The sequence below is a fragment of the Montipora capricornis genome, chromosome 3 (genome assembly GCF_036669925.1).
Source record: "Montipora capricornis isolate CH-2021 chromosome 3, ASM3666992v2, whole genome shotgun sequence".
NCBI classification, from domain to species: domain Eukaryota; kingdom Metazoa; phylum Cnidaria; class Anthozoa; order Scleractinia; family Acroporidae; genus Montipora; species Montipora capricornis.
In genome coordinates, this window is record NC_090885.1 from 15,896,817 (window position 1) to 15,911,816 (window position 15,000).

The following is a 15,000-nucleotide window of genomic DNA, read 5'->3' on the forward strand; positions in this document are numbered from 1 at the left end:
TATATGAGTAAAACTAAGAATAGATGACAAGTGATGACGGGATGTTGCAGGGCCTGCCACGTGGGGTCTTGAACTAATTAATTCCAAATGATGTTAAAATGGTACAGTTACTACTCCGACGACAGAAATGTCTAAATAACTGCACATCTCTTTTCAACCACTAATTTTAATCGATAAATCGACACAAACGCAGCTGTATTCCGTTTATGACCAGGGCCCATTGTTTCTGTTATCTGAAAGTCTCTGTTATAGCAATGTCGAGACTTAACGGAACCGTTCAAACTGGCTTCCGAGACACACACTGCTAAACCCTCAGTAACCACCAGATTAGAATGAATTCTCCTTCGTTGGAGAAAACAAGATATTTCAAAAGTGAAAATGTCTTGAACAAGAGAAAACCTGTTTGTTCCAAATGTTTATGCGTCACCGACTAAAAGGGCTTCATTTCATTTCTCACAATGAGCCATACGGGTGGTGCTGGCCATTCCACCTCGCCCTCCACAAATGGAGTTAAAAGAAAAGAGAAATTGGTTGTTTTTAAAATTAAATCTCACCTTATCATCCCCAGTCCCTCTGTGATCCGTATCTTCGTTTTCTCTCGCCCCAACAGGGGAGGGCCTCGGCGCGGTCGGGATAAAAAGCTTCGAATGAGTGTCCTTTAATACAAACATCACAACACGATAATATTGATTTTCAACGACTTCAGGAAAAACCCGTCAAACTGTTTTCTCATTTTCATTTTTATCGTGAACAAGACTTTGTCTCGACTAGTTTTGAAGCTGATATATGCCAACTTAAGTGTTCGAAATCCCTTTGCTAAATTCTGTTTTTGCAGTTTGAGATTGTCTACTTCCCCAGTTTTAAAAAAAACGCCTAAATATATTTTCATCCGTTTACTTAATTCGAGTTACCTCTGCTTGTCTTTGCTGCTTCAGCAAGGCTTTCCATGACTCAGTCTCCCGTAAGGTCGGAGGCGACGGCGCAGGGATTGGGTTAGGTGGTGAGTCCGAGCCGTGACGTTCTACGATTTGCTTCATTCGTGTCCTTAGAGACGGGCTGCTGTGCGATTGGACATTCACTGGCTGAGTATCCACCGCCTGGTGGAAAGTTGTTCAAAGTTGGTGGAAAGTTGTTCAAAATTCTGCTTCGCAGACATCATTATTTTGTCTTAATATCGTTTCTAGTAAGTTTAGTGCCATGTACGCCATTGCCCTGCACGCCTCGATTAGCATTGCTAAACGCGTGTAGTGTTCATTATAAAATTTAACTGGAATTTTTGAAAATAAACTTGAACTTAAACTTAGGTTAGGGGCACCCTTGCCAGTGTCTTTTTTGTCCCGTAAAAAAGGCCCTATGATTTTTAAGACTTCTGCCCCAAATTTTCCTTAAAGAACTGATAAAACGTTGCTATGCCAAAGTATATCAAATTCAACAGAGACACTTTTGCATGACTAAATGCTTCTTTTGTCTTTTTTTTTTTAGAGCTCAGTTTTTAACTGCCTTAGCTTAAGATTTACCTGCAACAACCTCATGCACATTGTGCTGTCTTCTTACCTCTCCAACTGCTGGGTTTCTCGGTGAACTGGGTCTTGAGGTTGATTGAGTAGATGTCCCAAGTGACTCTTCCCTTGAAAGCGATGATTCACACTCGCGAGGAGTAGATTGAGAACTTTTCGGAATGGGTGGGATCGTCTGAGATTCGAAAAGAAAAAGGATTAAATTGTCAGAAGTATTACGAAATCATTTCCTAAATGGGGGTAGCATTTACCATTGCTATGAAAGATATGTATTTATCATACGATACTGATGCTTAAGCGATCTTTTACTCACGTGCATTAAAACTCGAGAACCTCGTTCCCGGTAGTCAGTCCCAGTTAAAATTCTAACCCTAAATCATAATTAAGTCAAAAGTGTGGATCTCTCTCATTTGACCTTGGCCCATCAGTTTACGGTAAAATTCTACAGTTCCCGCCAAATACTGGCCAATCAGTGTTGGGCCAAATGACGGCAACTCTCCTCATTGACTGGCAACCATGAATCCGCACGAGGAATTGCTCGTGCTAATGCTAAATGCAAATTCGTGCGTGGAATGCAATGCCGCTACGTTCTGTTCCCGCAAAAATCTAGCAGTAGCCGTTCTAAAAAAAAGGACAATGACGTAAACTGATGGGTCTCATTCCATTCCAGAACGAGACTTCTGGGTTATGATCTTCTAAGTGAAGTACGACCGTCTGGGTGAGTGTAGTCCTGAGAGGGATTCGTTTGGGTGACATTGACTGACGTTTCGACAACCTGAGCGGAAGTCATCTTAAGAGACAAGACTTCATTTGACTTCCGCTCAGGTTGTCGGAAACGTCAGTCAATAGGTAGCTTAAGGTGATTCCTCAGAAATTAAAGTTCCCGATGAATTTTTTTAAAACTTTCCCTGAATGTTCTCTACCAAGCACTGTTCGAAAAAAACAATAAAAATGATAGGTCACCATTCTCGCTTAAGAGATATGATGGGCCAATCTTACCCAATTTATGCTTGTACTCGTGCTATTTAGGCGCATTATTCATCGGTCCACGTTACATTTTGCGGTAGCTCGATAGGTAGTTTATAAAAGTAATACTCGGAAAAAAACTTAACAGGTAGAAAATGTCGAGCATATAGAACAATATTATATAAAATTTGTGGAAACATAACACTATTTGAAACGACGTGGACGTAAAGCGTTCGTAGAGTCGTTATTTTTGCGGTCATAATTTGCATCACAGAGTAACGGGTTCCAACATGCTTTCGCCTAGATCTTTTTTTGCTTCCGATAAATTTTTTTAGTTTTCTTTTAAATTAAGGGGCACAATATGCACACTATTATTATGCAATAAAAAATACAGGTCACCATGCTCGTTTAAAAGAAAATGAGCATTTATTTCGCTATCGAGCTTAGCTTGAGGGAAATTTCTTTCGCTGTGTACGTGCACGCGCTAATTTGCGCGCGCTAATGACGCAAAAATCGTGCGCAGTAGGGATGCGCAATGCAATACTGAGGAATCACCTTAAGCACACGCGTTTTTGAGACGCGGACGGCAACCGGAAGAGAATATTTCGCATGCCAGGACAGTAGTGTCTCCCAGATTTTTATACCAATCATCTTTAACGGGAAAAAGATACTTACCAATGTAAACGTGGTTGCGTGAAGACAAGTTAAAAAGGAAAACTGCTCACTTCCGGTTGCCGTCCGCGGCTCAAAAACGCCCCGTGCTTAAATTCCCCATTGTCACCCAAAAGAATCCTTCTCAGGACTACACTCACCCGCACGATCCTACTTTACTTAGCCATGATATGACTCCTAGGTTTAAACCATTTACGAAGAGGTTGACAAAGGCAAATTAACCACTGTAAGCCGAAATGATTTGCAAGCGCACATTTCGAGTGTTAGCCTTCGTTACTCGCCCTGACGACCGAAGGGCTACCAATCGTAACGCTCGCTTGCAAAATCATTCTAACGGCGGTTAATTTCCCTTTCGGCCTCAACTCGTTTACTAAAACCAGTTTTTTCGTGCATTTGTAATTAGCCAACTGGTCTGCTTACCGCCAGTTGGGAATTCTCAAAGATTTGCATTTGTTTCGATAATATTATTTCATTCATTGTCCCTACAAACCCCCGCCCAGGAGGGCGATCAACATGTACATTTTTTCAACCAGTTACGATGCATGCAGGTTTTATAAGAGTCACGAATATATAGGTAGGTGTAAGTGTTTTAGTTTTTCTTCACTGACTTGATGAATCGCACGAAGTTGTTCAATACGTTTGAGTGAAAATCTTCTCACAGGATTTTCAAGTTATTCCTCGCCGGGAGCTAGAGGTAATTACTTCAAACTTGAGAAAAAAATGGGGGGTCACTGAAGCCTGACCTGCCTAAAGCGTCCTTTGTAAAGATGACCATCGCTGCCTTTTAACATGTCAATGACTGAGAGTTCCCTTCCCCAGTTTGGGCCATCTGATGGCTCGTCGCGCGCTACAAATAAAATCAAAGGTATCCTGTGGTAAGCTCGTGGAGTAAGCAAGATACTGCGTCAGGGAGGTGATATCGCGAATTATGAAGTCTATAGAGTGGTTACAAATGCAGTGTAATACATTATATTGAACGTCTTTCATTGGTAGCCGAATAAGAGCATTCTTAACGACCATTTAACGAATGCATGAATGCGCCTGCCGCCTTAACGACCATTTAACGAATGCAGGAATGCACCTGCCGAACTTGAGACGATTAGAAATCGATTACAAATTTTCCATTGTTTACGCCTGACAGCCTGATTCGCCAACCATCCCGATAGCTCTCCACGAGCTAAAAAAACCCCGAACATTTAACAATTATTCGCCGAAGGTGAGGTGAATAATCGTTTTAGTATAGTTACATGGGTGATTATTTGAAAAATATGCATTTTCTTTAAAAGTGCAACCAATCAGCGCATACAATTTCCAATAATCACCTATGTACGTACAGAAATGAAGTTGATTTGATGTATGACAAATATTGATAAAAATCACCAAGCGTTCCATTAAATCAGGGCGTAAAAGACCTATTTTAAACAAGACGTTTGCGCCAGAACAAGAGTTATTCTTGGGTTAAAGTGATTGTAAATATTCGTGTTCACTTGAGGAGCAGATTAATTCGTGAACAGCTTGATTGTGACATTTATCAACTGTTTTCAGAAAACATGCAACGTTTTTTGAGGTTGAGAAGAATGGAATTAAGGGGACGTCGAGCATTTCTGGACACATGTGAGAAAGCAGGACTGGTTTTCAAATTAAAACCCATAAAACCATAAACACAAGAGATGTAAACAGTGAAATGAGCCAACACAGCACGTAACAAACAGAAGATACAAAATTAAAGGACCTGAAATACGCCTAGTCCATCACGCAAGTCATTCAAAAACACTCCTTTGGGTCAATTAGAACTAGAACTAGCGATAGCATTTGTAACATTAACAGAATGCAAAGGTCGCAAGTGAAAAGGGGAGACTGAGACCTCGATCTGTGTTGTCGATCGCACCATTTCCCTTAGCCATGGGGACTAGACTCGCGAGGGAAAGCCGGAGGCTCGGACCGAAGAAATCTCAAATTCTTTCTTTTTTTAAACACTAAATGAAGTTAAGCCTACGGCTTCCCCCCTCCCACAGCTATTCGCCAACCCGGTATTATCCTCCAAGTACACAAACCTCCTGGGACTTGACTTAGCTGAGTTGTTTTGCTTCGTCTTTTGCTTGGGTGATAAATGATCGTGTGGCTTCCTCCGCACGGCCGGCCGGAAATGATATCACTTAAGGCCTTTTCCACTTTGGCACCACCATAATGACCACGTTGATGCTGTCGAATCTAATAGAATGACAAAAAAAATAAGTGGTGCTGCCGTATCTTATATTATAACATATAAGAAAAAATAGAAAGACAAAAAGAAATGGTTTTCAAGATTCTTATTTTTCTTTGAATTTCAAAACTATGTGTATTGTCAACTAAACACGAAGCGACCAAAGTTTTAAGCCTTGCTTCAAAAAGGCATCTGTTTATTTTAAGGTGATTCCTCAGTATTGCACTGCGCATCTTGTACTGCGTATACGGTGTGTCGATATTTACACGCTGAAACAGTTCTCAAAACATTTGAGAGAAGTTGCGAATGACCATAATTCTTTGCGAATAAGCGCGCGCATTCCGAGAATATTTTGTTGTTTCGATCTACGACAATCGAGATAGACAGTGGCCTATATTTTTTATTTCATAACTTTGGTGTACAAATTATGCCCTTTAAAACAAAATAAGTTTCAAAAAATTTATCGGAAAGAAAAAAAATATAGCTAAAAACGTACACAAAGCCTCTTACCCAGGGAAGTAAATTACGATCTTGATCTTGAAAACAACGACTTGAGAAACGTTTTGAGTCGACGTCGTCCTAAGTTGGGTGATTTTTCCATAAACTATATACGACAGAGTTCCTCCATATGCTCTAGACTCTTTACCTATCACGTGTTTTTTCAAATGGTACTTTAAAAATCCTCTCGTTTCGCTACCGCAAAATGTACCCTGAGCCGATGAAATAACGCGCGTGATTAGTATCGGTACAGGCATCAATGGGGTAAGATTGGCACATTATACCCCTTAAGCAAGCACGGTGACATATCTTTTTTCTTGCAGTTTTCAAAACAAGAATTAGTAGGGAACAATCAGGAAAAGTTTCAAGAAAACCGTTCTACACCTTTTTTTCCTGAGGAATCAGCTTAAGATCATAAGTGATGATCCGGCTAGGGTTCGAACCCGTAACCTCCCGCATGACAGCCCGATGCTCAACCAACTGAGCCACCGGTGCGCGGTAATTATTCTCGACTTGACTTGACTCGCCTCACCTGGTCCATTTCATAGGACAAATACGGTCCTTTGGATCTCTTTGTCCGTACTCCCCTCGCAGCTGGTAGCTGAGCCTGGAGAGGCCCCCTTAGGGGAAGTTCCACAGGCCGGCTACACGAGATGCAATTAAACCTGATCGGCTTACGAAATCCAGCTGCATCGGCAAAACCCATTTTTGTCTCAGCAGCAATGAGACTTCGGGATTTTTGCACATCAGCAATACGTTTCTCTGCAACATAAAGGAAAGGAACTTTATTTAAGTGTCTAATCTTGTAGCGCCGTAGAGCACTAATCGGGGACACTGTAAATTGAAATTAGCAAGTTAACGCAAATGAAATCACATTTTGGTTTTAGAGCAGAGGCGAAAACCGGAGTACCCGGAGAAAAACCTCTCGGTGCAGAGTAGACGCCGAGTCTGGGAATCGAACCCGGGCCACATTGGTGGGAAGCGAGTGCTCTCACCACTGCGCCATCCCTGCACCTGTCGAAGCAGTCATTGTTGCTTCAAGGAAAATAAAAGAGATCCCTAAAGAAAGATCAAAAACAAGACAATAAAACACCTTTGACAAAACAGAAACACCACAATGAGGAAATCAGAGCGGTCAGTGAGATATATCGCCCTCGAACCTTGGAAGTTTGCGCATGGGTGCGAGCAGCCCTTCCTCACCTTTGTTCGCCGGGTGTGACAAGATGACCACGTGCAAATGGCCACGTAAATTCTACGAGCATTTTTTGCGTCCAGTTTAACAAACGAATCGCATTAAAAACTTCTAGTTTTCTGCTGTTTCCATTACCTAGATAATTCTTGAGTGCCTGAAAAGCCTGCCCATCCATTTTTTCTGACATATCGTCAGACAGTTGCTTCAGTGCTTGTTTTAAGGCCAATTCCTCGTTCATGTAGTCATCCATTTTCTGGAAGGCTTCTCTCAATCCCTCATCCAATATGTTGAATGAGTTATCAAATGTTGACACATTTACTTTGCTGTCCAAGGCCGCCTTGTCCGCTTTAATGTCCATCTCCATAGCAACATTATCTTTGTCAGCTTTGCTCTCCTGAAGTTTTTCAACGTAGCGGTAGAGTGCTTCAATGTGTTCCTGCACAAAAAGATTTGCAACTACATTAATTGCTAATAAAAATGAGTACCATCAATTTATCCTTCCAAAACTTCAACAAGCCAAGGTCAAGGTTAATTCCATGCTAGCAGACTCTTGTAACGAGTCCTTTTTCAGGCTCATCAATGTCACGTGTTTAAATAAAGCTTTTCAGTTTCAGTTCAGTTCTTTTGCATTCGCCGGGCTGATGAGTTTTGGAAAAGAGACTTCTGCCAATTTGGGTCGAAAGTCACCGTGCTGAGCATGCGCGGCCTTTAACTTAGCTACCACTTAGCTACCAAATTCTTAAGTGATACTTCACATGTTGTATGGGCTCACTTAACAACAGAGGAACTACTATAAAGGAATGAGCAAGACACACCAGTTGGTATTTGAATTTGTTTTCAAGGGGCGGGTGTTACTTGGGTAACCCACACGTCCTTGTGTGTAATTAGGGTTAGTTGTTAGCAATCAATATGTTTGCGTGTCTGAATTTACTGCAATGCCAAACTCTTGCTTAGCAACCATGCGATGATTATTGAGCACATGCTGTTATCAAGATGGCGGGCGGCATGACTCAAGATATCGGGCGACATGATTATAAATTTCGGGCAACATGACTCTGGTTTCGGGCAAGATGACTATAGGGCGACTTGAACGTAAACCGGCCCAAGTCACAGTCAGCAAACATATCATGGGACATGATCTTTGAACAGTCCTGTCCAAGCCAAAGTTGTGGACGGCGGTTGTATCAAAGTGAGCTTTGACCCATGGCAGGGCATATAATCAGATTTGCTATCAGGCAAAGGTCAGGGGACTTCATTACCTGTTTCCTGTTAAGATCTTCCAGTAGCTCCGAATGCTGCCTGTCTGTTGTCAGTCCCAGCTTTTCATGTTCACTTTGTAGTTCAGTCAAGTGATCCCTTATGGCATCTAGCACGCTGCTGTCAATTCCTGGTGATTGGGTGACAACGCCAGCCATGAAATTTTGCTTATTCAGCCGGGCTATGGCGGCAAGCTCCCGTTTGATTCCCTCTATGTGCTCTTTGTTACTTGAGGACATGTTCTTTACTTCCGCCAAAGCAACTGAGTCTCGGTTTGTATTTAGGTATTCCAAACCTTTATAACAATAAAAAAATTAGGAAATGATGATTGATCGATTAGGCACAAGAGTACAAAAAGTCCTTCCCCCCCTGATTTCCCCAATCAATCACAGTCGTCATCGGGTGTTTCATTCAGATCTTGCTCAGGAGTTCATCAACGTTTGCCAGATGGGTATTTTTTAATGTTATTTTCTACATACTAAAGTTAGCAGAAAAGATAAAAAACGCTGACTGTATAAAATTGTGGCTAAAGACGTGCATAACTTGTAAACTAGTCCCGTGCCCAGCCATTAATATACTTGTATATCCTCTGAGTCATCATGGTTGACTGCAATAAGTATACTGATAGTTAAGCTACCGAAAGCTACTCTGTAATCCAACTCAAATAAATAAAGATGAAACAAAAAATGTGACTGAAATAGAGGTTTCCTCAAAGCAGCACACAACCTTGTTTAAGCATAGCCAGTTGTTCTTGCAAGTCATCAGGAATATTCAAGTCTTCCTTGCTAACTTTCTGCGGCAGTGCTTGTTCAACTTTGGATAAGGTTCCAGCTATTACATGTTGTGATTCTGTTACAGTGGTCAAGTGCTTTTCCACCTTGCTATGCTTATCAGATAGTTCACTAATTTGCCTCAGACATTCCACCATCTCTGCAGAAGGATAGCCCACAGAGGGATGTAACTCTTCAACATTGACCTGCAGGAATATATATACTCAGTATATATAGCAGTCTGCTAGAACCAAGAATGGTGAAATATGTGGCATGAAGACTTAAAAGTGGAGTGGGTCTCAGCTTCTAAAAATTCACATAACTGCAAAATGGCTCATACTTTTTCTGTTAAGGACGTTCGCGCCCAAAACGTTCCCACATACAGATTTTTTTAAAACTTGCCACGCAGAAAGGTAATTATCTACTTTTGCCAAAAAGGCAAAAAAAATGGAGGGTCACCGTGCTCGTTTTCGAGATCATGAGGTGCATTTTTAGAAGATTGCGTTACTTTAAGACGATCTTAACTTACAACTGTCAGCAATAAAAAAGCTACATGAGTGAAATTTAGATCAGGTAAACGTACTCAGTTCAACATAACTAATATAACTAAATTAACCTTTGCAGCTGATGTCTTTTTCTGAGGTGAAATAGACCTTGAAAAACGATACATATTAGTCTAAGAAAGAAAACTTTGGTCGCACGAGAGCATAAAAGGCCAAATATTTGCAACTTCTCACGTACAGATTTTTTTTATTTTTCGTTAAAATGGACAAAATCAAGAAAGGAAGTGATCTACGGAAAGAAAAATGGGGGTCACCGAGCATTCAAGAGAGTAAAATCGCTGCCAAGTTCTCAAAGCAATCGTCTATTCGCACTGTCACGCCATTGCGTGACATTTCCGAGAAGACCTGGGTCCACAGCTACCCCATGATGCCACATACCATTCTTGTGGAAAATGTTTGCGCCTTTAGCATCGTGTTTACCTGCGTGGTCTACGATGCATGACGTGTGCGTGACATGTGCGAAAAGATGAGCAGTAGCAATGGGCGCGAACGTCCTTAAATACTGTATTTTCTCGCTTAACACACTTATTTAACAGTAACGTATTAATTTCAGTTTTCTTCATTGAAACGCCTTTACTCTAAACTTAAATACTCCTTTTGAATGAAGACTCAAGTGTCACACTTTTGGCAGGCTTAATGCAACGCTGGCCCTGCCAGCTAGGCACCCACCAGTGTAGTTGCAGATTCCAGCTTCAGACTTTCATTAACTTTATGTCACCCCAATAGGTTTTATCTGCTCACTGATTTTTCAGGTTTTGACCTCCATTTTTAATGCCTTCCCAGGTGAAAGAAAAAGGGCAATATTGAGACTCAACTAAACCCTTGTCAGATTCTAGAATTAAGAGCACAAAAATGTTGAAATGGCGTCACCAGATCACCTGACTAATTTCCTGTAATTTTCTTTTAGCTCCCACCAAGTAACTGACAATGTCACAATGACTGTAGAAGGGAAAATTAACAATATCGACATGGTTACAGTGCCCCTAACCCCAAAATACTTTTTCGCTAAAATGAATCTTTGCAACTGTTTGAAATGCATTGCAGCCATTTTTTCCTTTTTCTGACAAATCCTGCTCTTTTATGGGCTACAAAACTAACTTGTGAAAAACCAAGCATCTTTTGTTCACGACCGAGTCAAAAGGGGAGTGGGTCTATTCCTGATTTGACATCACAAACTGATTTACATTGAATTAACTCTTTGTAAAAATGCATGCAAAGTAGTTTGTGACATCAAATCAGGAATAGACCCACTCCCCTTCTGACTCGGTCGTGAACAAAAGATGCTTGGATTTCCGCAACTTTCGAAGCCTATAAAATGACAGGATTTGTTAGTAAAAGGAAAAAATGGTCGCAATGCGAACGGTTAAATTCGAACAGGTGCAAAGATTCATTTTAGCGAAAAAAATATTTTGGGGTTAGGGGCACTTTAACAGTAAATATGTGAAAAGGATGATAAGTGTGGTTTGACAAAATAACTTACAACATTGAGTGATAATGAGAAAGGTGAAAGACTAGAGATCTCCTACCTGTGTGCTTTGTGTGAAAGCAGTCTTGGGGCAGTCTGGGGTTGGAATGGGTGTATGTAATGTGGATGGTAATGGGGCTGTCTGTGCTCGACCATCTGACTCAGTGTCAGATTCTTCATTTCCTTTATCAACCAGTTCCGTAGATGCTATATTTTCTTTTTCTGCCAGGTCAGATGACACATCTGTCGACTTCCATACATTAAGTACATTGCTGTGTCTCTTCTCAAGATCAGTTTTCTTTATGTTCATAGCCTCTTCCAAAGCAGGCCATTTTACATACAATCCCAACTCATCTTTTCTGACAAATGTCTTCAACTGCTCTTCTAATGACCTTAAACGTGATGTGGCATCATTGCCTCCTAACATTTTGGCCATCAATCTCTGCCTAGAATTGTCACCTCCTTCTGTTTCTGGACCAAATAAATTACCCTTGAGATTCTTAAGTTCATTTGCAACATCCTCCAAGTCACTTTTAAGCCCACTAATTGCTTTTCCATCACTTCCAAGGAATTCATTCAAAATTGCCATTATTCTGTCAATGGCATCCTCTGTAGCTTGGAGTCGCTTATTAAACTTCATAAGCTGCCACATTCCAGAGAGATCATTTTGAGCACTCCCTTCATATTGGTTCAGTTGTTTTAACTGTTGTTCTTGTTCAATTATGTATTTATTAGAATGCGGATGATCAAAAATCTTCAATCTGTCCTCAAGTTCTTGAATTTTTTTCTCCAGGTCTTCTTGCTTCGTCTGCAAACTGAAATAAGGCGGAAATGAAAGGATAAAATTAAAGAATTTTTGCATACAGGCACATTTTCCCCAAGTCAATTGTGGAGATATTATTTTGTTTTAAAATCTCCTAAATTTCAAAAAAATTTCCAAAAGCTACCAAACACTGTAGACCAATCTTTTAGCATTACTGAAATGGCTCTGAAATATCGTCCACCAATTTCCAAGAATTGCAGAAGAGTAAAAAGGCAATTATTTATAACGAAAATTTAATGACGCATTTTTTGTGAGAGCTTTGTATACGGGTGACGGAAATCAAAAGCCATCCAATCGTGGTAAATTATCACGATCGGATGGCGTTTGATTTTGGTCGTTGCAGCATCAATGAAGACCAGATATCTATGGGCAGTTGCCTTCAAGAAGAAAGTGAATTTGTTAAAGAAAATGGCTTCAAACAAGTATTGAGTCATTATTTCTGCAGAACAAGCTCTGTCTTCTGACTTCAGACTTGATGATTGATGAGTCGACTGTTGTAAACAAGAATTTGTCCTTGATAGTTGTGGACGAACATCATGCCGTCGAAACTTGCCAAAACACTGCGACATTCAATTTAACATTTACTCTGCAAATCTGGCAAAAGTCTGAGGCCTCTCTCTGTTTAGCTTTTCTACCACTACTTTACCAGGCTTTTTTGGAGTGTCGCTCATTAAATTTAAAGTAAATATAGTAGTTTTTCTGTGGTTTCCTTTCCTAATAGTTGATTGAATTCAACATGCAAATTTATAAATATTCCCAAGCTGTTACTGTCAAGTTGTTTTGAGTGTTTATTTACATTAGCAATAAAAAGGGCGGAACCATCTTTCATATCACTTTCCCTAATTAGATTAACAGGTTTGGTCATTCTGAATGTGTCTGTTACTGCAATGGGTGCAGTTCCTTCTTACACTTCTCTTCCCAAGCCTCCCTCGGTCATTTTATTTGTTTGTGTGACAAAAAAAAGACTGCCTCAGAAACGCAGGCCACTCGACTGATTTATGAAGGGACTGCTCGCACTCTAACAGTAGTATGAAGGTCCAAATCTCAAGACTCATAGAAGAAAATCATTGCTAAATGAAATCTTACTGGAATTGCCTAAAAGAGGCGTCCATTCAAACATAAACTCGATAGAGCAAAATTATGACAAAGGAAAAGGAGACCAGACCACCTTACCAGGAAGTCATGTAGGCCTGTCAACCCCATTTTACACTCTTGAATATTTATGATAAAATTATTTTGTTAAATTGTGTTTACATTGGCAAATGACAATTTTTGTTTTTATTATTTAAGGGAGCGCCCTTGAGAGTGTTTATATTCTTCAAACACCCCCCCCCCCCCTCCCTTTTACCTCTTATTTTTTTGGGGGATCCTCCAATTTCTCATCAGTCCCCTCCCAACACGTTTACATGAACGCTCCCTGTGACACATTCATACGATTTCCTATACTTATTAGACAATCATAATGACTGGATGTTAATATCACTATGCTAAATCATTCTAAACTTACATTTTTGTGACATCCAACTTTTCCTTATTAGGAAAAACAACATGCTAATCCCTTTTATTATTGAATACATTGTGAATTGCAAAATCATCAACCAATTTTCTTTGGTACAATTAAACAGTTAATTTTCGGAAAACAGCAAGCAATAGCGGTTAAATCGGGCGGTGCAAAGTAAACCACAAACAGCAAGGTTTATCAGGTTTGTGGTTTTGAGGTTTGCTCCAACTTAATTTCACAGTGACTGGCCAGCACACAACCAAAACAATCAACATTCCCGAAACATATTTCAAAGCTTCACGGGTTTATGACCTTGAAAAGTTTAAGTTTGCTTTACGGTTGTATTGAATTATCCTCTGTAAACATATTAAATTGTCATACACGAGCTCTCACACATGTACAATATAATAATTATATATAATGTCTTGACATTTACAATGTTCGTTGTTATCACCCGCAAGGCGATAAGACGATTAACTTTGCATAATGGGGATATCAATCAATAAAAGCCCGATGTTAACCTAACACAAGAAAGAGCACAACGCGACAAAAATCAGTACACGCGTAAAAAACTAAACAAAAACTGCGGACGAAAAAACTGTAGTAGATAGAAAGCCTCATTCAACTATTTTGTTGTTTCCACAGTGACCAGATCATTGAAAGAGTCAACAGACGAATTATAATTTCCATTTAGCCGTGGATATTTTTTTTCAATTCTTGGTACATCTGGATTCCGATAGAAATTGACGATAATGAAGTTTAACCCTTAACTTACAACATTTTGGTAGATTTGAAGTAAATCCCGCTTTGGCAATAAATTATAATGAATGTAAGACTGACATTAGTTCGTTTCAGTGCTGTTGACATTCAATAAAAGATACTTCAAACAATTTGTCGGATCCGTTGAATAGTATCTGTATTTTTGCAGCAAATTTGTTGGCGATTCTGGATCACGAGAAAATCAAAAATGATATCGTGTGCAGTTCATTGAAAGAAATCATGGCTAGCGAAAGTGTGGCTTTTTAATTAAACCTACCCTAACAAAAATTTTAACAATTAATTTACATCGCTATTGGGCCTTTTAAAAGACACATTTCATACCCCGGTAAAGATTAACATGAACTTAATTCAAGCTTTAGTTCACCGAAACGAAAGTTTCGCTCGGAAAAACATTTTGCGTCGATCAAGGCAGGGTTACTCAAGGGACAATTAAAATCAACTGGAATTACTGTTTTGTGTTATTCGATATCATTCTACCACCTAAGGTTATTTACATATCCTAACCACGGAGAAAAAAACAACAAAAAACTATTACACAACCTCGCGAAATTGCGCCTTTCTTGGTCCGAAAGAGCAATGTTGTGACCAAAGGGTTGCTCCGAGGTGTCTCCTGGATTTGAGTTATATTGCTCTGTGACATCTTTTTCTTCTGCCTTTGAGCGCTCAGATTGAAAGCGTGAGGGTTTTTCGTTCCCATTAGAGGAAGCAAGTGGCAAGTTTATAGCTCCACTGAGCGTTTTGTAGTTCAAACCGATGTGATTCAAAATAGCGTGCAGAAGCGTATGTAGATGAT

The 15,000-nt window shown here is 40.0% G+C and overlaps 1 protein-coding gene across 1 annotated transcript in view; it reads right to left on the minus strand.

The window, feature by feature from the left end:
• Positions 1 to 15,000, minus strand: part of LOC138042386 (restin homolog) — a 16,119-nt gene that overhangs the window by 920 nt on the left and 199 nt on the right. Inside the window, exons 1-11 of the mRNA XM_068888262.1 lie at positions 14,748 to 15,000; positions 11,165 to 11,918; positions 9,032 to 9,281; positions 8,308 to 8,600; positions 7,184 to 7,484; positions 6,389 to 6,618; positions 5,210 to 5,366; positions 3,899 to 4,002; positions 1,555 to 1,692; positions 912 to 1,097; positions 555 to 656 (exon numbers count right to left, since the gene is read on the minus strand). The exon at positions 14,748 to 15,000 is cut by the window's right edge and continues 199 nt beyond it. Of these exons, the coding sequence (XP_068744363.1) occupies positions 555 to 656; positions 912 to 1,097; positions 1,555 to 1,692; positions 3,899 to 4,002; positions 5,210 to 5,366; positions 6,389 to 6,618; positions 7,184 to 7,484; positions 8,308 to 8,600; positions 9,032 to 9,281; positions 11,165 to 11,918; positions 14,748 to 15,000 (2,768 nt within the window). The remainder of the gene's footprint in view (positions 1 to 554; positions 657 to 911; positions 1,098 to 1,554; positions 1,693 to 3,898; positions 4,003 to 5,209; positions 5,367 to 6,388; positions 6,619 to 7,183; positions 7,485 to 8,307; positions 8,601 to 9,031; positions 9,282 to 11,164; positions 11,919 to 14,747) is intronic.